At 41.1% G+C, this 22,564-nt stretch overlaps 2 protein-coding genes across 8 annotated transcripts in view; both read right to left on the bottom strand.

Annotated features, from left to right (window-relative positions):
• Positions 1–2,593: 2,593 nt before the first annotated feature.
• The window catches only part of LOC117958575 (phosphoinositide 3-kinase regulatory subunit 5-like), a 20,591-nt gene continuing 620 nt past the window's right edge, over positions 2,594–22,564 (bottom strand). Inside the window, exons 1-19 of one of the 4 annotated variants that reach the window (XM_034895042.1) lie at positions 22,204–22,328; positions 19,968–20,086; positions 19,678–19,792; positions 19,040–19,140; positions 18,869–18,937; positions 18,151–18,283; positions 16,208–16,274; positions 15,896–16,073; positions 15,044–15,215; positions 14,329–14,397; positions 13,371–14,218; positions 12,794–12,919; positions 11,824–11,955; positions 11,564–11,657; positions 4,017–4,093; positions 3,812–3,905; positions 3,614–3,696; positions 3,405–3,523; positions 2,594–2,993 (exon numbers count right to left, since the gene is read on the bottom strand). In XM_034895042.1, the coding sequence (XP_034750933.1) occupies positions 2,846–2,993; positions 3,405–3,523; positions 3,614–3,696; positions 3,812–3,905; positions 4,017–4,093; positions 11,564–11,657; positions 11,824–11,955; positions 12,794–12,919; positions 13,371–14,218; positions 14,329–14,397; positions 15,044–15,215; positions 15,896–16,073; positions 16,208–16,274; positions 18,151–18,283; positions 18,869–18,937; positions 19,040–19,140; positions 19,678–19,789 (2,622 nt within the window). In that variant the 5' untranslated portion in view covers positions 19,790–19,792; positions 19,968–20,086; positions 22,204–22,328 and the 3' untranslated portion in view covers positions 2,594–2,845. The other 3 variants (XM_034895044.1, XM_034895043.1, XM_034895041.1) reach the window with 3 other exon arrangements.
• On the bottom strand, positions 7,944–10,262 carry LOC117958576 (golgin subfamily A member 6-like protein 22). 4 transcript variants are annotated; one of them, XM_034895048.1, is made up of 6 exons: positions 9,723–10,260; positions 9,612–9,641; positions 9,159–9,494; positions 9,083–9,125; positions 8,805–8,920; positions 7,948–8,687 (listed from the first exon to the last, which is right to left on the bottom strand). In XM_034895048.1, exons 1-6 carry the CDS (start codon positions 10,080–10,082, stop codon positions 8,205–8,207), a joined length of 1,368 nt encoding a protein of 455 aa, XP_034750939.1. In that variant the 5' UTR covers positions 10,083–10,260; the 3' UTR covers positions 7,948–8,204. The 4 variants fall into 4 exon arrangements, with proteins under 4 accessions (XP_034750938.1, XP_034750939.1, XP_034750936.1 ...); XM_034895047.1 differs by having other exon boundaries at positions 7,944–8,687; positions 9,083–9,494; positions 9,723–10,262; XM_034895046.1 differs by having other exon boundaries at positions 7,953–8,920; positions 9,723–10,258.

Here is a 22,564-nt window from a genome sequence, read left to right on the forward strand (position 1 = left end):
ATATATATCTATGAAATAAAAAGTGCGTAGCAACATACCAGAGGAAAAAGAACAATGTCTATACAGTGTTCAGCTAACAATATAACAATGTAAACACAATAAGGAGTAAACCTAATGTGGGTACCTGCTCTACCAGGTGAGATCTTTTTTTAAATAAAGTGAAAGTAGTTGTAATTGTAAGTGTATGTAATTTTAACTTTTCCGGCCTCTTAGTGCTACTTGTCTCAACTTTTTAGGATGTGTAGCTCTCATGAAATCCTAAGTAAGCCAACATTTGGCATGACATTTCAAATTGTCTCACTTTCAACATTTGATATGTTCTCTATATTCTATTGTGAATGAAATATAAGTTTATGAGATTTGTAAATTATTCCGTTCTTTTTTTACTCACAATCTGTCCAGTGTCCCAATGTTTTTGGAGTCGGGTTAGTACTCACCAACAGAACCAACCATCTTTCTGCTTTCAGACTCTCAGAACATGAGCTCCAACCGGGAAAGCTGAAAGAAAATCTGCCAGATTCTCTTGCAACACACTTCGGTCTGTCTCAACATCACTGGACTGCATATGTCCCTTCATAAATGTCCTCCACTGCTGCTACCTTTAATATACAGTAATAACGGCATGCAACACGTGGGTGAGACGGGGGTGCGACTCGTATCAGGAAGTTCAGGAGAGCCAGTCACTGTCTAACACTGTGAGAACAAAGAATCAACAAAACTCACTTAAGTTGGATTTTTTATTGCAAGTGTGTGACACATTCAAACAATTGTTTTCATAGCTATCGCTTCAAAAATAAATAGCTTATTTTACAACATATTTCCAAAAAGAACAAAAGTATTTCCCCCGTCAACATACGCAGTAGTCATAATCAAGTATTCAGGTTCATGCTGCTGACAGCAGATAGTTGCCACAAGCCTCGCTCTGCAGATGGAGCGATTATCATTTAAAGTCAATCTAAGATGTGATAAGGAGAAATAGAACTGAGGAAAACATTCCTCTAAACACACAGACACACACTGTTTCCTTCCCATGACACACCTCGACATCAACTACTGGACAAACCTGAAGTATGTGTGATCAATAACCATAATTCTTATAATTAGCAGTGTGCTACTTCTCCTTATGGTACATGTCTACTGGATCGCTATGCTTCCCAGCATGCAACGCTTGATGGGCTTTCCACAAGCAGTTATCACTTTGCATATACTATACTTTATCTTACAATCACAATGGCTGAACCTGATTGGACGAACGCTTCTGCTCCGGGATTTCAAAACAGAACCAACACGGCGGCTCGTTGGGAAACTTTCTCTTATTTTACGGAAACGGTTCACTGAAATGTGTTTCTGAGAACATTTAATGCGGGAAATAACATGAAGCGGACCAATCTGTCTGAGTGAGTCCCTGCATTTAGGCACGCTCTCTACTGGATGAGCTACCAAGGCGCCCAACTAAGTACATTTACTCAAGTACAGTACTTAAGTACACATTTAAACTACTTGTACTTGAGTCTTTTCTGTTAATGCCACATTCAACTTCTACTCTGCTAAATTTCAGAGAGAAATCTTGTACTTTTTACTCCACTACATTCATCTGACAGCTTCAGTTACTACGTAGTTTATAAAATATGTTTCATACTAAATGAAACTATCCAACATTATAAAGAACTACATGTTTAAATGATCAAACCATTAAACACAAAACTGTTTGGATCCTTTACACTTTCTAAAAAATGGGAGGATTGTTCTGCATTGAGTACTTTTACTTTTCATACTTTAAAAACATTTTCCTAATGGTACTTGCATACTTTTACTTAAGTTACATATCCAATGCAGGACGTTTACTTTTAACATAGAATTACAGTGTGGTATTAGTACTTTAAAGGTCCCATGGCATTAAAATTTGACTTCATGTAATTTTTTTTAACATTAATATGAGTCCCCGCCTGCACATGGCCCCCCAGTGACTAGAAATGGAGATAGGTGTAAACCGAGCCCTGGTTATCCTGCTCTACCTTTATGAAAATGAAAGCTCAGATGGGCCGATCTGGACTTTTGCTCATTATGAGGTCATAAGGGGCAAGGTTATTGCCCCCTTCTCTGCTTTGCCCGCCCGGAGAATTTGGCTCACCAATGAGAGAGAGACATCCTGGCTTTCAAACGAGCAAAGTGGCAGTTGGTCAAGGCCACAACCCCCAGCCTTCTCCTTGCCCCCCCCACCCTCCTCCTCAACAGCTGTAGACTCAGAAATGGCGCACACTAAGGAAAGCTCATTGTGGGACCAGCTCTAGTGGCTGGAATTATGCACCAAGGCTGAATTTTGGGAAAGAGACTCCAAATACAGTATTAGGGGACCACTGAGGTCTATATAAAAGAGACTTCAGATACAGTATTAGGGGACCACTAAGGTCTATATAAAAGAGACTTCAGATACAGTATTAGGGACCACTAAGGTCTATATAAAAGAGACTCCAAATACAGTATTAGGGGACCACTAAGGTCTATATAAAAGAGACTTCAGATACAGTATTAGGGGACCACTGAGGTCTATATAAAAACATCCAAAGAGCACCATGTCATGGGGCCTTTTAAGTTCAGGACCTGAATCCTTCTTTCGCCACTGCTAGATTTATTGTTATGCAAATGAGTAGCGGGCAAACCCAAAGTCCTGCGATGCTACCAGAATGCTTTGCACAGCTGCTTTCATTGAAAATGGAAAGTGTGGAAAAGGCACTTGCCATTACTGCTTACTGTTCTCTCCTTCCTTTTTCTCTATCTGTATCTGCATCCTGTGTTGCTTTGGTTTAAACGTCCAGTGGATTCTTTCAGAGTAATAAAAAGTTTGTCAGGGAAATGAGGCGGTAAAGGAGGTGATGGGCAGACAGAGCAGAGAGCAGTAGGACGGGTGCAGAGGCTGGACTTGGCCAGGCGACGGCTTGTAGGTCCTCCAGTCTGAACCGCTTCCTGGTTTGCAGCACAGAGACACATCACACCTGCAGACACAGAAGATACCCAATCACTGCACCTGGGTCCGACCTGCAGCTCAAACAAAGTGCAGATCCATTTTTGCGACACAACTGAAGCGTGGTTCATGTGTGGACAGAGATCGTTTGTGTCTTAAAACGCTTCTTTGAAATAAAAAACGTAGCAGTAGTATGTAGTTATGACGGCCAAATGAAGCTTCGTGAAGCAGTGTCTTTATTGTCTGAGCCCACTAGATGGCGCTCTTGGTTTTAAGAAAAAGGTCTAATGCATTGCAATTCAGTGTATTTTTAACCCATTGTTGTACAGTAGGCTCAGAAAATAAAGACACTGCTTCACAACGCTTCATTTGGTTCATCCCTAGCATGTAGCCTACGGTGAGAAGATTGATTCCACTTTCATGTCTGATGATGCTCGTGTACCTGGTGACACTTTGGATGAACTTCTTCTCATCCTGATCCAGACACACAGCAAAAGTTGTCCCAGCGTCTTCACCGTTCATTTGCACCTTGTCCACCTTCACCTCTGAGACGGAGATGTGCTGCCAGAAAACATGTGGAGGGAGAGGAAGGTGAGGGGGTGTTTTTTGAGAGGAAGGGGTGCCTGAAGTGTTTAATTTCAACATGTTTACCTGATTGTAGCCCTTTTTAGACTTGGAGCACTGCCTCTTCAGGACTTCTGTCATTGTCAGCTGCAGACTTTCTATTCTTGAATCTGGACGGACAAGATTTTAAATGTGGTTAGAGACCACAACGCAGACAAAAGAAACCCAATAACGATAATGAGTGCTGGCACGTGGTCAAAAGACTGGGCTATCACTGTCACATACCTAGCTGCTCAGGTTTCCGGCAGGCTTTGTAAAGATTGATCGATGTGCAAACCATCTCTGTCTGCGTCCACTGGCTCCTCCCGCTAACAGCCACCTGTAATTAGGAAGACGAGGCAGATGTAAAAACGTCTCTGTCTGTGAACTGTAATATGTGTTGGGATTTGTTTTTGTGGAAAATAGGTGAGCGTCAAAGCTGTAAGAATACCTTGTTGTAGGCAACACTTAGTGTTAAAGGGACAGCCTCCCGTTCTTCATCAATTCCAAACCTTTTGCTGGCAGCACCTGCAAAAAGACACTTTAGACTATAAGTGTGTGTGTGTGTGTGTGTGTGTGTGTGTGTGTGTATGTTTGTTTATAAGCTGTTGTGGCTGTCTGAGTGTGTCTTTCAATATGTAATCTCATATTGCCAACTCTCTCTCCACAGTGCTGTGCAGTAAGGTCTGGCTAAAGGAACTTGTTTTGGAGGAACATTTTTAATATAGTAATTATTATTACTCCTCTTCATCCCCTATGGGACACAAAGCTTCAATGAGCACTCGCCGTTGCATTCGGTCCCTGGCAGCATGTTGGGCCTCTCCCCATGACAGGTTCATCTGTTCCAGCTCTTGTGTCACAGTTCGGCGCCAGGTGGTTTTGGGCCTCCCAGGTTTTCTTTTGCCGGGTGGTATCCATCTTAAGGTGACTGTTGGGATGCGGTCCTGCTCCATCCTCAACACATGTGCTAGCCATGTCAGGCGTCTGTGCTTAATCTCCTTGGTGATGCTCAAGCTTCCCGTTCTCTTTTACAGTTCAGTGTTGGAGATATTATTCCAGGGTTCGTACACCTTTTCCAAGGTCAAATTCAAGCACTTTCCAAGCGCGTTCAAGGTCCATTTTAAAGCATTTTTTCAGCCCCTTTCACCACCTTAATTACATACCATTACATAGTCAAAATTAATATTTAGTGTTTTTGTCACACTAAAAGGCATAAAGCTATGAAAAGCCAAAATGGTGTTTCGTAAAAGCGGAGGGATCAGATATTTCAGCAAAACACAAGTTTTATTTTCAAAATATATCACTGTCTAAGTAGACTCTTCTTGCTATCTAACCTTTGAGCCGAAATATTTTTACAGGCCTTGGTTTTGGGACACATTGTTGATATATACAAGGTTTGATCAAAATCTGAGACAGTAAAAACAGCCTGTAATTCCATTTTAATCCAGAAGACTTTGACAGTGCACAGGCACCTGCCTGAAAGATAGCCTATATGTAATGTATAAAAAATGTATTTCATTGCCAAGACATCTACATGTATCTAATAGAGCAGTGTAAATATTATATGAGGTCATCCTCAACCTTGCAGAGTAATGTTCACTCAGCGTTTTGTTGTTAAACTGTGTGTAAAAAGAGAGCTGCCGTTAAATCAGCGGTTTCAGGTACGTACGGTACCGTCTGGATGGTTTCAATATTTCATAAAGTGTTCTTTCTGCCATATTCTAGGAATCATCAGAAATCATTACATTCCTACTCTATATTCAAACACAAACAAGCTAGTGTCCCATGGCAACAACAGAATCAATAACCATTTGGATTGAAGACCCAATTTAGTTCTGACACAAATTCACTCGGACAGCAGTTTGTATTATAATAATAATAATAATAATAATACATTTTATGTATAATGCACTTTTCATCAATAAATCTCAAAGTGCTACAGGTAAAAAAAGAGAAAGAAATCAGAGTATCAGAGTCATTTGACTGTGACAATCCAAATGTGCACATTGCAACAGGAGAAAAAAATACTGGTAAACATGGAATTTAACTCCAGAGTGATTCAAGCGCAAATTAATTTCTATGTCAGTAACCTTGAAGAACAAGTACGGTGTGAACTGAAGGACAGCGAGGCGACGCTCACCCAATGGGATCCGTTTTGACAATGTTTTTTTTTTTTTTATATAATATATAAATTGTTAAATGTAATTTGTTTCTATGGAGATTGCAACTTATTAAGGCCCTTGAGGGGTTTTCGGCAATCGTCCATCACATCTTTGTTGTGAAACATATAATACAGTCTTAATGCTTTTGTTGTGAAAAATAAATAAATAAATAAATAAATAAATAAATAAAATCAATGTGAATCTGAGGGGAGAGTTCATTGGTAATCCGAGAGGATTTGATGGCCAATCTCCTCGATCAGCTCCAACAACAGCCATGGAGCCATTAATTCAATTCAATTCAATTTTATTTATAGTATCAATTCATAACAAGAGTTATCTCAAGACACTATACAGATAGACCACACTCCAGAATTTACAAGGACCCAACAGTTCTAGTAGTCTCCTCTGGCTTCATCATTAGTGGGGCAGATAAGGGGAAAATCGTTCACAAGTGGATACAAGCACCAAATTTGGTGTGGTTATCCCTCTGGGGCCAAGAATTTGAAAAATAACGTTAGCCACTTGATTTTTCAAAATGGCATTTCCAGCATTGGAAAACACATATCTGCCCACATAATTTTACTAATGGGACATATTTCAAGGTTTTTACCTTGTAAATCTTATGTTTTCGACTATAAGGATGTTACATACATATCTATTTTCTGTTTTGAGAGTCTATAGTGGTATGTAGAGTATATAATGTGAAAGAACATGCATGAAATGTGACATAATTCCAAGAAAAAATGTATTATTAAAGCATGTCAAAGTAACAGGAGGTTTTATGTTTTTTACTTTTCTTGAGGCACATAACATTATTGTATTTGTGTTCATTGTATTTAAGTGGGATATTATAATGTATGTATGCCAACATTGCTAGTCCCGGCACATATAGCTGCTGTACAGTGAAGACCAAAGTGATAGCATTTACATCTTCCACGGCATTCTGCATTGCATTTACATTTGGGCAGTTGCTGACAGCTCTCTACAATTGGTGATAGCTCTGTCCAGAAGATCTGCCATTGATCACCTTTCTCGGCCCATCCCTACTCAGAAGGACTCAGTACTACCGGCTGGCATACAGTTGCTTGACTCCAGAGGCAGCCTACCTGGGAGACTGAATGCTTTACACGCTGCAGCAATATTGCATGAGTAGGAGGAAAGGCTTCAAATGGCCTTTACGTTTTGGCAAACTAGTCCAACCTGGCTTCATCTAGTCCTCCTGCTTTGCTGGATCTGTGGTACATCATTACCAAAATCATTTCTATCATTTCTATCAGAAATAAAATGAATACATGGAGTCTGGTGGAGATATGCTGCTCTATACACGCTAAAAGTAGTGATTATTTACATGGAGTCTGGTGGAGATATGCTGCTCTATACACGCTAAAAGTAGTGATTATTTACATGGAGTCTGCTGGGTTTGGTGGTGGAAATAGGTTGAAAGAAAATCTGAATTAGTCTTCAACGAGTGAGATTACTCGCTGATCTTTGAGTGTGTCTGGATTCGATCTGAAACCCCCCAGACTGGCCCAGAAAGCCCCAATGTGAGTTTCATGTCACGTCTGTGCTGACTGCAGTTGTAAAGTCTAAAACTAAAATATTTAAGACAAAGCTGGAACAACTCAAAAAAACTGAAAGGGTGAGTTCACTACATTCATCTTTGTGTGTGTGTTTGTCTGTGTGTGCGTGCACATGTGTGTGTGTGTGTCTGTGTGTGTGTGTGTGTCTGTGTGTGTGTGTGTGTGTGTCTCTGTGTTTGTATCTGTGTGTGTGTGTATGTGTCTGTGTGTGTATATCTGTGTGTGTGTGTGTGTGTCTGTGTGTGTCTCTGTGTTTGTGTCTTTGTGTGTGTATGTGTCTGTGTCTTTGTGTGTGTGTGTGTGTGTGTATATGTGTGTGGTATATGTATATGTACATATGTATGTGTATATGTAAAAGGTCTCTGAAGGGTTCAAACATGCAACACTGTTATTATTTTTGGTTTTATTGATATTCGGATGTGCACCAAGTAGCAGGCACAATCTAAAAAAATCTCTGCAGAATTGTCTAGTCCCTTTAACCTTTGGCTCTGCGATGGAGGAAACTCGGATTTCCAATTCTGCAAAACACACTTTTACCAGCTGTAAAACGCCGTATTTTTTAAAGACAAAAAGACGGATGAGGAATTAATTTTTTTATAATATATATTTTTTTAAATATTTTTTGTTTTATTTCAATCTTGTATCTGTTGTGTCAGGACTACCGGATCACCCGGAGTCACCCTCCACTTCTACAGCTGAACCTGCAGGTCTTTGGAGTACGGCAATAAACCGGATCCCCCGGAGTACTGCCCTGTCTCCTCAGAAGAGGATGGATGGATGGATGGATGGATGGATGGATGGATGGATGGATGGATGGATGGATGGATGGATGGATGGATGGATGGATGGATAATGTCCAGTTCACACAAGACTTTATCCCAGACTTTAGAGTAAAGTCTAGCGGCTGAGGGTGATAGGTGGGGAATTCAATTCCTCCTTCCTCTCTATCTTGTCTCTCTTCTCCTTCTCTTCTTTTTTCAGTCGCTTCAATTCCTCCTTCTCCCTCTTCTCATTTTCCATTTTCACCTTCTTCTCTCTCTCTGCTTCCTCCTTCCTCTCTTTCTTGTCTCTCTTCTCCTTCTCCTCTTCTTCTTTTTTCAGTCGTTTCAATTCCTCCATCTCTCTCTTCTCATTTTCCTTTTTCATTTTCTTCTCTCTCTCTGCTTCCTCCTTCCTCTCCTTCTTGTCTCTCTTCTCCATCTCCTCCTTTTCTTTCCTCTGTCTTTTTAACTCCTCCTCCTTTGCCATCTTTTCCTTTCTTTTCATCTTGGCCTTCTCCTTGTCGGTTTTCTGGGCGAGCTCCTGGAGGCTGATTTGAAGAACCCGGAGCTCGGTGTTTTGCCGGGTGAGGTTCTCCATCTCTTCCTCCCTTTGAGCCACCTTGAGGTGCCACTCGTTCTCCGTCACTCTGTTCTTCTTCTGCAGCTCCGTCAGACTGAGGCCGAGTTCGGTGTTTTGCCGGGTGAGGTTCTCCATCTCTTCCTTCCTTTGAGCCACCTTGAGGTGCCACTCGTTCTCCGTCTCCCTGTTCTTCTTCTGCAGCTCCGTCAGACTGAGGCTGAGGTTGTTGTTTTGCTGTTGGAGGATCTTCACGTTTTCCTCCATTTGAGCCACCTTGCTGTCCCACTCGGCCTCCATCGCTCTGTTCTTCCTTTCCAGCTCCTCCGCTATCTCGGAGATCTCCTCCTTTGCAGCTGTCTCACGCTGCACCTGATCTTCCAGAGCTGCCACTTTTATTTGCCACTTGGCCTTGCTCTGGATCATCTCGCTCTCTATCTTTTCTAGCTTGGCGACACACGCCGACGTCTCAGTTTCCAGCGCCTTATTTTCGGTTAATATCTTGTTGATCTGGTCGTCCTTTTCCACAACGACCCGGCTCAACTCCTTGTCGTAGGCTTCTTGTGCAATTTTGAGCTCGATGACTTCCTGCTGCGTTTTCACAATTAAGCTTTTTTCCCAAAGTCGGTCTAACTCCATTAAATTCTTAATTTTCATCGTCATATCCTTATTTTTCTTCATCAGATACTCGTTTTTCATTGTCAGATCCTCGGTTTCCATTGTCAGATCCTCAGTTTTCATCGTCAGATCCTTATTTTTCAATTTAAGGCCGTTGACCTCGTCCTGCCAGGCCTGTCTCCTGCTCTTGTCCTCCTCTTTAATGGATCCATTGAACCGGTTTAACTCTGAGCTCCAGTGGCGTCTGACTGACTCCTTGAGGTTGTTGTCTTGGGCTAACCTTTCCTTAAGAAGGCGGATCTCTTCATCCTTGAGCTTCTGGTCCTTCTTCAGGTCTTTCCTCATGGATCTTTCGGACTGTAGAGCCTTGAGGATTTTCCCCTTCTCCTCCACCAGGCACTCGTCCTCCATCTCTCTGTTCTCCTTCTGCCTCTCCGTCAGACTGAGGTTGAGCTCTGTGTTTTGCTGCTGGAGGATCTTCATCTCTTCCTTCATTTGAGCCTCCCTGCTGTCCCACTCGGCCTCCGTCTCTCTGCTCATCCTTTCCAGCTCCTCCTCTATCTCGGAGATCTCCTCCTTTGCAGCCCTCTCGCTCCTCACCCTATCTTCCAGAGCCGACACTTTTTTTTGCCACTTGGCCTTGCTCTGGATCATCTCCTTCTTCTGGTTTTTCCTCATGGATTTTTCTGACTGTAGAGCCTTGAGGATTTCCCCCTTCTCCTCCACCAGGCCAGCATTAACTGAGACCAACTCCTCCTTTTGGTTTCGGACCTCCAGAAGGGTCCTTTTAAGGTCCTCGAGCTGTGCGCAGGTTGCCATGATAGCCCCAAAAAAAATATTTTTGAAGATATTTTAACAATATTTCTTGCGGTACTGGAGTATTTGGTAATAGTACTGCTAGTATTGCAGTTTAGAAAAGTGTTTTCAGTTTTGAGCTCTGTGACAAAAAAGATGTGTATCTTAATGAAGGACAGGGTTCAAGTGAAAGGGTGTGTGTCTCTCAGTAAGATACAGGCTCTGTGTTCAAAGCCACAGAACTTCATCAAAAGAAAAGTGATGTCACACGCTTGTGACATCACACCAAACCTTCGACATCAGTATCATCAATGAATGTGTGATGTCACACATTCTAACCCTTCTATAAATCTCAGTCTTCTCCAAAATAAAATAAGTACAATGATGATAATAATTCCTTCAAAATAAAAGTCCAGTTAAATGAAGCATGACATTATTTACAGTGAGGAAAACAAGTATTCTTTAGTCGTTCAGATATATATATTTTTTTAATAAAGATATTTAAATTAAGACTGGTCACTGTTCCAAAACTGTGTGCCAACATCTGTGTACCAGACATAGGCGACATTATTATTAAATGATCAACATGAAATCTGGGGATGTTTTTTTTTTTAATTATCGTTTACGCCAGGCTATGAATCACGGGGTGTTTACGTGGTGGCCAATCCAAAAATATAAAAGGAGCTAAAATATTTGTGAGTTTTTGCAACAAAAATCAGGGGGTTATGAAATCATGCAAGCCCCGCATTATTTTGCATGGAAATCTGCAATTTATGCAGCAAAATAAATTGCCCCCCGCGTAAAAATGCGGACTATGGCTGATTTCAGATGAGTGTATGTTAATGTAACATGTCACAATAAAATGAAACATGATTTCAGGCTTGTTTATGTGGTGCTGGAATATTCATTTTACTGGTCTGGGCCCTGTATTTGTCTTGCAAATGTTTGTTTTTGTTTTTTTAAATGCTTTGACTTTCCGTATTTCCAGGTGTATGTTAATGTACCAACTCCTTTATATTTTGGATTCCCGGTCCTAACAAGTTGGGGGCTAGTTTGCCATGAGTATAAAACCAGGACCTTGTTTGTGGTTTTCTTTAATTATTCCTAGTAAGTTGCTGTTGAGGCAATTTGGTTTAGTTGAACTAGCCTATTGTTGTTTAAATGTTAAGATGCACTACAATCATGTGTAAAATAGTTTGATGTATAAATCTGGGGGAAAACCCTCATTTGCATCCTAAACCCCCAAAATACAAATTGGCTCAAATTATTTTTTGTTAATTTTAATATACTAAATATAGGTTTTTGTCTGTTGTCTTTTGTCTGCTTTGTTGCACGTTCCAAATTTCTTCAAAACCTGACATTTTCAGTGTGTAGCTCGCTAGTCCGAAGGTTGTTGTTGTTTCCCGAAGCAAAGGGACTCAGAGAACGGCAACACAGAGAGAGCAGACCTCCTGCATGTGAGGTGTTATCCTGGAAATGTACTTATGTTGATCCAGACTACTCACCCATGGCTTTAACAGCTCTGGTCCCAGCAGTGTGCCCGAGCTCCAGAGAGTGAATAAAGACTTCCCTTCTCTTCTCTCCTCCAGCTAGGGTCAGCTGAAACCAAAAAAATGTATCAGGTATTTACTGTTGTATGTGTGTTTTTGTGTGTGTGGGATTATGATTTTTCAACAGAAACACCCGTTAATGCAGGGAAGTGTGTTCTGATGTGGCTGACTTTTGGCGTTTACTTTTGACAATGTGTGCGTGCTGCTCCACTCACCTCGGCCTGGTAGAGCTGCACCAGAACCGGCTGGTCTGCATGTCGGCAGTAGTAAAGCACCATGTCGGCCAGCAGGGTGAGTCGCTCCACGCTGCTACTGCTTACTGACTCATCACCTTCCTTACAAGCCGTCTGGTTCATAGAGATTTCAGACAATTTAAATTGTAATGAGGGAATAATGTGCACACAGTTACATCACTACACAGCTTTTACCAAACCAACACCTGGTGTGAGGTGTACAGAATCAGCATTTTCATCTCTGAAAGGGCAAAATATCAACTTTCTGATGGGGTAGACTTTAGCTAGATGAAGAAAAGTCTTTTTCACAAATACATTTTGTTAGAATTATTAAGGGTCTAAGGTGCAATGGAATAAATGTAGTGTCTCTCTTCTCCTGGACATAAAAGAACCCTCCTCTTCTCTAACTCCTCTGCCCCTATTAATAATTTCCATAAAGTCCCTAAGAAGAAGACATTTAGGTGAAACAAGCAGTTTTCTGTTACGTTATTGCTAGTCTTGCATTGCCAGACCTTCCTCCTCAGCGCTGCGGAGGAGGGGCTGGCTAGTCCACACAGTATTTTGAGATGGGAGAAAAATGTGCTCTGGTTTATTGGCGTTTCTTTAAACCAGTCACAGTCTTTTGGGTGGTGTCAAGTTCCTGACGGAGCAACGGAGCCTCTGCAAAACCGCTTCGGGAAGGAAGTTGTTTTGATGTAGGATGTGTACATTCGAAAGTTGGTTCAGTTGTTTTTTTTAAACTCAGATTGGACAGATAGTCTAGCTAGTTGTCTGGATTTACCCTGCAGAGATCTAAGGAGCAGTCCTCAGAAACCAACTGGAGTTTAAAACTGAATGCAACGTTGTCCATATAGATTACATCATTGCTAAATCTAGAAATACTTTTTGTTGCCGAGAGTCAATTAGGTGCCGGAAGACATGGATCTGAGAAAGGGGGCAGTATGGAAGGTACCTGACAAAGGACGTCTGAGGACAGGCTGAGCAGGCTGAGGACGTTCTGCTCGTACCAGGGGTCGATCAAGCCCAACATCTGGGCGATATCAGTGGAGCTGTCATCCAGTACGCCGCCATTAGACTCCTATCACAATGAGAGAATAAAAGGTGATCGTTCCTCAATAATCCAAACAAATATACATGAATAACATTTCATCAACGTCATGATTGACTAATGGAGGACCTTCATTACCGCGGCTCCACTGCCCGATCACTACTGTGCAGACTCTGGCTCCAGAATTACAATATGGCTAAGTCGGTAACGGCAAATATTAGAACAGCTAGAAGGCTAAGTCTGTGCAGAAAATGATGTAACTTTACTGTAATGCAGGCTTTAAATCCAGGAAAAGCTAACACGTGTCATATCACGATATCCAAAATGTAAAATGATATCCAGCTTCATATGTCGGTGACGATATAATATTGATATATTGCCCAGCCCTTCCCTAGGTGGACGCGTAGCCCCTTTTGAGAAACACTCATCTACGGTATGACATATAGAGGTAAAAACTTGCAACACAGACAGATGTTCTCACCACAGCGGCAGCAGCTTTGGTTGAACTTCCCATCGGCCCCTCAGTTGTTGTGTGTCCTCCTCCCGGGACTGCTATCATTCTCCTTTTGGTGGGAACAAGGTAAAACTGCAGTTTGCACGTCTTGGTCAGTCGGGGGAATTTGCTCTCTCTCTGCTGCAGGTCGTTGTACGCCCTGGCCAGCCTTCCGGCTTCTCTGTCGCCTCCGAACACCACCACTTTGAGCAGGGTTGGCGCCTCCGTTACATCGACTTCGTGGCAGCTCAGGATCGGCCTCCTGCGAACGCACACGTGCTTCCTTGGGGCAAGGGGGTCCAGGGTGGCAGTGGACGCATGCAGAGATTGAACGTGTCTAGACATGGTCGTTGAGTATTTGAGCTGCGAGCCAGTTCTGTGATCGTCTTTGATGAAGTCTTCACGGTAGCCCATGCTCTGGACCCGCCGGCAAACGCTCGGGCTACGGGGGCTCTTGAAAAGCGACGAGAAACGCTCAACGCCTAAGATGGATCTGGACTTCTTTTTGGGTTTCTTCCTAAGCTTTGGTTGGCTGCTTTGTTCGTCCTCCGTGTCCTTGTGTGTTGCTTCCTCGCTGAAGTCGCTCTCCACCCCCGACGAGCCAGACAGCGTGGAGACGGCGGACCAGCTGGAGAAGAGCGAGTAGCCGGAGTCCCTCGAGGAAGAAGATGCGCTGGAGACGCGGTGGTTCTGAAGCCCGTCGTGCACTTTGTTCCCCTCCAACTCGTCTTCCTCATCCACGCTGGTGTCATAGTTATCGTCCTCATCCACTTCTGTTTTGAGGAAACAGTCTGGAGGGGGGTCCAGGTTGGACTCCAGAATGCCGTTCAGAACATCTGCAAGAATGTGTAGATGATTTGAGAACATAGAAGAGTTTTTTTTTTTTTAAGTTCAAGACACATCTCTGGTAAATAATGCAGGTGTTTTTAAAAATTGAACTAATTACCAAAGTTGTCGTTTTCCCAAGAGCATGTTTGACATTTGGGGAAGGGCAGCATGGAAGTCTCCACAGCCCCTAATGAGAGGAGATCACACTCAATGTAAGGAAGCAATAAATAGAACAATCTCCTTCTTTTCTAGTTGCATTGTCCCTTTTGAAGTAATTCTGGATGCAGACAACACATTGTCCATGCACACATGCTGCTTGATTATGAAAAAACAAAACAAAACATAATCACAATTATTTTGGTCAACATTGAAATCACAATTATTTAACACAATTACTCATTTAGAGTTACAACGATGTTGCATTTATTGAACTTTGCGTTTTAGTTGCGTGTCACTGAAACCTACAATTTGTAACCCCACATGCCATCTTTTCCAAAAACCTAACTGTCTTGAGCTTCTGCCGCTTGTCAGTTAAACGTACGTCCAGATCGTCAAAAAGTAAGGCCAATATTCAAGACCATAAGCGTCTAAATAAGAAGCCAGAGGTGACTTTTTTCAATAAACAAAACACCAAAGGTACCAAGCATCGCTTTTTTGACACATTAAGATAAGATAAGATTAGCCTTTATTATCTACTATAGGAGAAATTTGCCTCGAGCAGTAGCCTAGAGAGAACAAAAAATGGCATCACCTATCCCACATTAACACAACAAACATACTGTAAACATGCATTAAACATAAGCATACATTATGTTCATGTGTTTCTGTCTCACCAGTATCTAGGCAGCCATCAGCGGGAGAAGGAACCACAATGCTTTCCCTGAGCCTCTCCATGCTGTGTACTAGACCTTGTCTGGCTGCGCTGAGACCGGCTGTAGAGGCGGCTGTCTCCATTCGGTCGGTCACGGCCTCCATGAGCTGCTCCAGCTCCTCAGGGTGCTTTGTCTGGCCAAACATAAGGAGGGTTTGTGTTAGGAAGTGTGGAAGAAAATGAACTGCCTAAAAGTTTTAGTCTCCTCTTAATATGCTAATGGAGCTTGACGTAAATTCTTGCAGGAAGACTTCTAAACTACAAAGTAAAATCACATTCTCGCTCTCTCTTCTAAACTGAACAGCTGTACATGTCATATCATGCATACGTACAATAAATCTTAACTTCAAAGTCTCTCCTGATTGGAATATTTTTATCGCAATATACAATATGCAATAACGTTATTGCATATGTTCCTTATAAAATTATTATAATATTTCCATATTATCCTCATTATTAATCATGCAGATCTTTTCTCTTTCCTGTTCCCTGATCCAATTCCTGCTGTTCTGTATATTTTGACTATGCTGAAACAATATGACCATGCACCTACAATACCTAAACAAATTTTTTGTATGTGTAAAAAACGTATTTGGCAATAAAGTTATTTATAATTCTAATTCTGAAAACCCTGGCCTGAGACTCCTTTGGGTCAGAGAGAATCCTACAGCTTCCCATGAACTTCTGTCTCCACTGTGCAGTGAATAAAACTCTACTGAACCCGCCACAGCTGAGACAATGTTTCTGTCCTAGGAAAGAATAAAAAAGAATAAAAAAAAGGAAGTCTGCATCCAAATCCCATTTGGTGGGTCACCTGCAGGGCAGCATGGAGCGCCTGCGGGTCGCTATCGGTGCCCAGTGTTGCGTGGAAGCCGTGCAGAATGAGGAGGATGGCAACGTCTCTGCTGGAGGGCGCGGCGCAGCGCAGCTGCTCTGAGACAGACTGGACCTCTGGAGGGACGTCCTCATCTGGGCTCACTAACAGCACCGTCCTGATCACACACACGCAAACACACACACAAACACCCACACATTTTTGAAGTGCCATAAAGAGTTTAAGGTGTGTTAAAAAGTAGCCATGTTTAGCTTGTTTTATCAACCAACATTAAAGTGTGAATAAACTTACATTGTTTTGGAGTGAATCTCAGGGGAAATACCCTGCTCTGTCCGAACCAGTCTTTGAAATGAAATGCCTGAAACAACAGGTGGCAGACAGTTTAGTATAGTATTTGTAAGTGGGTAAACACTGCCCCCATATGGTCACACTGACACATGAAGAATGCCTAAGCCTTTTATTTTAGATGCGCCCCTTCATCATCACATACACAAAAAACTACTGAGTACAGAGAGGCTAAACGACTACAGAGATGCTAAACGACCAAAAAGAGACGCTAATGGACTAAAATTAGACAAAAAGCTATCAAAAATGTACTCATACCAACTACAAACACAACAGAATGACTACAAACTTAAAATGCATTAAAATAGATGTGAAGCCCCCACAAAGACAGAAGACAACCACAAAATGATAACAAGAAGGTGCAAAAAACGACTAAAATAGTTCCAAAACAACTTCAAGCAGACGCAAAATGACTACAAAGAGACCCAAAACTACTATTAAGAGACGCAAGGTGATTAAAAATAGATGCAAAACCAACGGAAAAAGACGGAAAACAGCCACAAAGAGACACAAAAAGACCACTAACAACCCAAAAAGCCCTACAAAGAAAGACACAAGACCACATAGAAATGTTTAACCTCCACAAATACTGTAAATCATAAACCAGACCAAAAAGTTACTACAAAGGGATGCAACTAGATGCGAAACCAGCACAAAAGAAGATATACAAAGGGATGCAAAATGACTCAAAGACTCTTAGAGAGTCTTTGAGTTTGGGTGCCCATTGTCTTATAATCTTTCCATGAGTACCCCCTTTCCAGCTTACAAACTCCTGCTATGTAAACTGAGACAGTGGTACCTGGTCTCATTCAGGTCAGTGTCCAACATAACCTCATCACCTTTCCAGGCAGAAGAGTACTTCAGCTTTGTGCCTCCATAGATGACAGGAGACGTAACAGTTGTATATTGGCTGATTTACAGTAGCTGCAGCCAAGCTGGCGCGCGCCTTGGTTTGCAAAGCGGAAACAGGGAGCATGAACAAGCTCCTGAGCAAATGGATGGCAGGACTCTAAAGTTAAGAGTGACTGCAAGTCTCTCTTACTGGAGTGAATTTACTGGATCTGAGTTTTTTTATGGTGAATGAAAGAATTGATCCGACCAAGTAGGTCATTGAATCAAATCGAAGCATTAATGGCATTGTAGTCTGTAGAAAGATAAAAGCCGGAACCTCTGTTCAGGTGAAGACTGCAACTGTGTTGCAAGCACCAGCACAGGTATAAATAGTTATGTCGATCCCATGACGTCACATATGCGCGCGCCACCTTGGCTGCGTCTACCATAAAACGCACTTAAGTCAGTGTTGCTCACCCTGCCAATGCTATAAAGAAAGAAACATGTAACACATTTAGTCTGAGATAAGATATTAATGTGCCCGCAATATCCTTGTTTACCTCAAAGGTGCAGCTAAACTTAACGCCTCCAGCATGAGTTAAAATACACCTTCAGGGAGACAGGACGTTCAGAGGTTGGGATAGCAACTACACTCTAATGTGTGATTCTATGTGGGAATGTGGGATGGGAGAAAAACGTGTTCTGGTTTATTGGCATTTCTTTAAACCAATCGTTAAACGTCTTGGCTGAGTGCAGGACAGAGTGCCATGACGCCGCTACAAAATATCCTCGGGAATGAACGTGTTTTGGTGGAACATATGTACGTTCAAAAGTTAGACAGATAGTATAGCCTAGCTGTCTGGATTTACCCTGCAGAGATTTGAGGACCAGGTAACCGTAGTCCTCTGAAATCAATCAAAGGTTAGAAATACAACACAAAGAAAGTGGAACGTGACGGACATCCGGCCGCAAAGAAGGACATCTGGAGTAATCCCAGAAGTCTAGCAGTGAGGTGACATTGGGCTTTCTTCGTGACGGTGTACGAGCGTCAGTGCTACCTGGTGCTCGGAGCTCCTGCTGGATGATGTTCAGGAGGCGTTTGCTGGCAGAGCTGCACGGCTCCGGCCAGGCCAGGAAACTGTGAAACAACCGGTGGGCCTCCTGGAGCACTTCTGGAGCCACATGAGGAGCCTGAGAAACAGAGGTGGAAGGTAACTAAGTACAGTTACTCATCTACTGTACTTAAGAATACATTTGGGGTAAAGCTTTTCTTATCATGCTACTTTCTACTTCTACTTCAGTTCCTTTTTTGGAGCAAAGTACTGTACTTTTTACTCAAGTCAACTAAATTAATTCTGATTAAACTTTAGTTACTTTACAAATAAAAATGTTTGCACACAAAACTCAGTCTCCAAAATATGATGTTGTATTATAAATTAAACTACCCGACAATATTTAGGCCCACAGCTGAAATCATTAGCCGAATAAACACTTAGCTTTTGGATTTTCTGCATTGAGTACCTTTAATCTAAAATTTTCTAAGTACATTTTCTTGTTGCTTCCATACTTTTACTTAAATTCATTTCCAATGCAGGACGTTTACTACTAAGAGAGTATTTTCACAGCATGTTATTATTAATTTTACTTAAGTAAACAATCTGAATCCTTCATTCACCACAGCTGAGAAAAAACAAGTAACCAGGTGAAATAGAGAGTACAGAACAAACTGGGAGTCTGTGTGTGTTCCTCTCCTGTTTATAACATGCACCCACTCACCTTTAGGAGGGTTGAAGAGAACAGGAGAGTGAGGGGCACCACCAGCTCATACCGACACTGCTCTAGCACCTGCCAAAAAATAGTAAAAAACCTTGAATTGAAACACGCTGTCATTCGTCATAATACACTTTTGGAAAATGATGATGTTGTTGTTGTTTGTTAGCTTGTGACCTCCTTTGTTTTCCTCAGTATTTTCAGCAAAAGGATGAGGAAGTTGTGCGGATCTCTTTTCACAAGTTCCTCCAAACACCAGCGGCTTATGCACAGCCCGGCTGCACAGACAGACAGAAAAACACAACTTATTTCTCCTTTTAGGTGTCATCCTGATGACAGGCATTAAATATGCTTTGTAGAAACATTTTATCAATGAATCTTCAGAAAGACGCTGAGCTAAAGGCAAAAAGATTAATCGACTTTCCCTTGTCCAGTGTTGTCTGAACTCATTTATTTCAGTAATTCTTTCAAAATCAAACAACATGATACTCCTCCACACTGTCTGTCACTCCACATTCTGTGTCACCCCTTTCAGTTCCCTTTTGTCTCTATAAGTTGGACAATGTGTTCCCAATTGGTTTGCTGGGTGTGTGTTTTGATGGTTTAACTGATTAAACATCTAATCAGTATTTAAACTCAATACTTTTAGTGAAGAACAACAGCAGCAGCCAGGACATGTACAAACTGTTTTCAACATTTTGAGAAATCTCCACCTACCACAAGTATATTTCTGGTGTAAATTAAGGGCCCAAGTTGTGTTAAATCTTCAGCTTTGTTTTTGTACTGTGTTGGACAGGTATGGGATCGGGTCTTACCGTTCCAGAGTTGCTTGTCAGGAGTGTTGAGGCCCAGGCCACAGAGGCAACGCTCCAGGACATGCTGGATCCGATCCTCAGTGCAAGAGCTCTGCTCCATCTTCGTCATCATCTTCTGCAGAGGCATCACAACATCCACAGAAAGATTCAGGAGATAAACCCGACAGGAAGTCCAGAAATAAAAACAAGAATTACACCCTATTATTGTGTTCCGGTAAACCAACAAATTAAGTCTCTTCAATAGTCCAAACTTCCTGTTATTGCTAACACTTAATATTCTTTATAGTTACCCTCAAGAGACAATTTAAACAGAAATGTCCACAGCAAAGACGTCAGGGCAGAAAATACAGCCTGCCACTTCCTACTGAAAGCAGTGAGTCACAGACTGTGTGAACAGACCGGAGACGAGCTGGTTGAAAAAACAGCAGCCGCGACTTCTACTTCTTCTACTTCTCTACTATGGTCTTAAAATCTGCTGCTGACACCACATTTTTGAATGACTCAAAGTGGGATGGAAATGAATCTTACAAAAGGACAACTTCCCTTACTGGTCTAACTGGCAAGCAAAAACAAAGTATGTAAGTTTTTTTGTTGTTTTTAAAGTAAAGACTCTACAGGTCAGTCAGGTCAAGTAAAATAATCAATTAAAAGCACATAAAAAACACACCAAGTTACAAACAAAATACACATTTTTGGAATTTGCTTACTAGAAATCACATGGGGTTAGGGAGAAAACGCATGGGATTACACACAAGTAAAACCACACTGACTACTTAATGAAATGGACAATTTTGGAAATTAAGGGGTAATTACATACATTATTCCAAGGCAGGGCCTGTTTTAAACACCTATTGTGATTGGCTTTACAAGAAACATTTTGCTTAAGATTGCCATAAGACAAACATTTTTCTTCCTAAGTATATTTGGCTTCCAGGATGTTGATGTCCATAGGGAAGCTGTGATTGTGCCCAGCTGTGGCAGATGTGTCAATGCAGTGTTGAATAATGTAGTGACACAACTGGAAAACTGGGGTCACCTGTGCCCGTCAAAACAGGAAAATGCCTTTCCGGGAAGCATTTATGCAATATTAGGACTGGAAGGAAGAAAATGCATCTGAAAAAAATCATTTTGAACTAAATAAAAGTGGATATTGCTGCAATTTGTTCTTCTTCTTCCAGTTAAATTGGTTTGGTTTGGTCATGGATGTATTTGTACAACGAGCTGTAGAAGCTAAGTTTCACCCACTTACCATCCATTACTTGAAGCTTCATTACCTTAAAGCTGTTATAGGCAATTTATTTTGGCGACATTGAGCAAAAATGCAATTGTAATTTCACAGCATATTGTATTTCAAATGGTGAATTTTGTCAGATGATGTAGCAGTTACAAAAACATGATTTTAGCAGAGTCCAAGGCAGCAGCTTGGAAAAAAACTTTTCTACTGGTTAACATTTAGTGTGAAGGGGCCACACTTCACTCACTTTTTCATACTTGTTCCGTTGTCTGACAACAGAAGCAGAAAGATATGTGAATTAGAACAGCTTTATTGGGAATTTGGTTCTATTAAAATACTAATTACTAACTATTAAAATATGTGGACACCGAATAGTAGAGTTGCAAGCGTGAAAAACAGACACTGGCGCTTATATCCCGGAACTAAACAGGGTGAAAATCATTCATGGCTGTGATAGATCGGTGCACGGTGCAAACACGACAAAATGGCGTCAAGAAAAAGCTAATTAGCGCAAGATGCGACATTTAGCAACTTCCCGAGCAGGCTCTATGTACTTTCCATCGAAAGTAGTTGCTAAGTAAAATAGAGGAAGAGGTCCCTCTTCTCTAACTGTTTGCTTTCTACCAACTGCAGCTTTAAGCTAAGTGTTTATCCATAACTTTTAGCTAACTAGCTAGCTAGCTCATATGTTATAGCCATTCATTTTAGCTAACTTTATAAACCGTTAGCCATTAAGTTTAAGCTAGCTAACAATTTCAACTGTATTCATTACTTTAAGCCAACTTTTTTACTGTTTATCCATTACAATTAGCTAACAATTTCAACTGTTTATACATTACTTTAAACTAACATTTTAACTGATAATCCATTATGTTTAGCTAACAATTTCAACTGTTTATACATTACTTTAAACTAACATTTTAACTGATAATCCATTATGTTTAGCTAACAATTTCAACTGTTTATACGTTACTTTTAGCTAACTTTTTAACTGATTATCCATTATGTTTAGCTAACAATTTCTGTTTAGCTGGGTTAATGTTATCTATTTCCATTATTTACTTCAGCAAGCTATTCTCTGCTCATTTGCTAACTAGTCGTTAGTTACATGAAGTGTTCAGCAGTTAAAACAAAAGAAGAAAAAAGTCAGAAAAGCTGTATACAGCTGACTTTTTTCGCCATTCTGACTTTTTTTCTTCTTCAGATATGTTTAACTATCTCGGTAACACCTCAACCTCACAGTAAACTGACTAGCACATATATAAATATTAAACCATGAAGACATATCTTACAGTACGTGTAGCAGGGAGGAAGCAGGTGTTACTCCATTGTTTGTTGTGGAGCCATATTGTCCAGCCCTGCCATGCCAACCTGACTTCTATTGCCACGCAAACACTGAGCTGTGCTGGTTGGCTTTAATTGCACAAAATGGATGATGTGATGTTTTTTTTTTTTTTTTAGGATGTCTGCATTTTAGAACAAACATTATTATATTTTATTATATTATATTGTATATTTTCATTATCTTTAGCAAAATTAAAATGCAATAATACATGCAAACTTATCAGCCCTCCTTAAACCCCAAAGCCTAAAAAACTATATATATATATATATATATAGTTTTTTATATATATATATATATATATATATATA

Source organism: Etheostoma cragini, chromosome 15, assembly GCF_013103735.1.
Source record: "Etheostoma cragini isolate CJK2018 chromosome 15, CSU_Ecrag_1.0, whole genome shotgun sequence".
Taxonomy (NCBI): Eukaryota; Metazoa; Chordata; class Actinopteri; order Perciformes; family Percidae; genus Etheostoma; species Etheostoma cragini.

What these genes read in the sequence shown, in the direction of transcription:
- LOC117958576 (XM_034895045.1), bottom strand. Translation starts at nt 10,082, where the DNA reads ATGGCAACCTGCGCACAGCTCGAGGACCTTAAAAGGACCCTTCTGGAG. An exon ending in AGATCCTCCAGCAGCAAAAC is followed by an intron (nt 9,642 to 9,722) that starts ACAGAGCTCAAC and finishes GAGGAGAAGGGG; the next exon opens with AAAATCCTCAAGGCTCTACA. An exon ending in AGGCTCTACAGTCCGAAAGA is followed by an intron (nt 9,495 to 9,611) that starts TCCATGAGGAAA and finishes CGCCACTGGAGC; the next exon opens with TCAGAGTTAAACCGGTTCAA.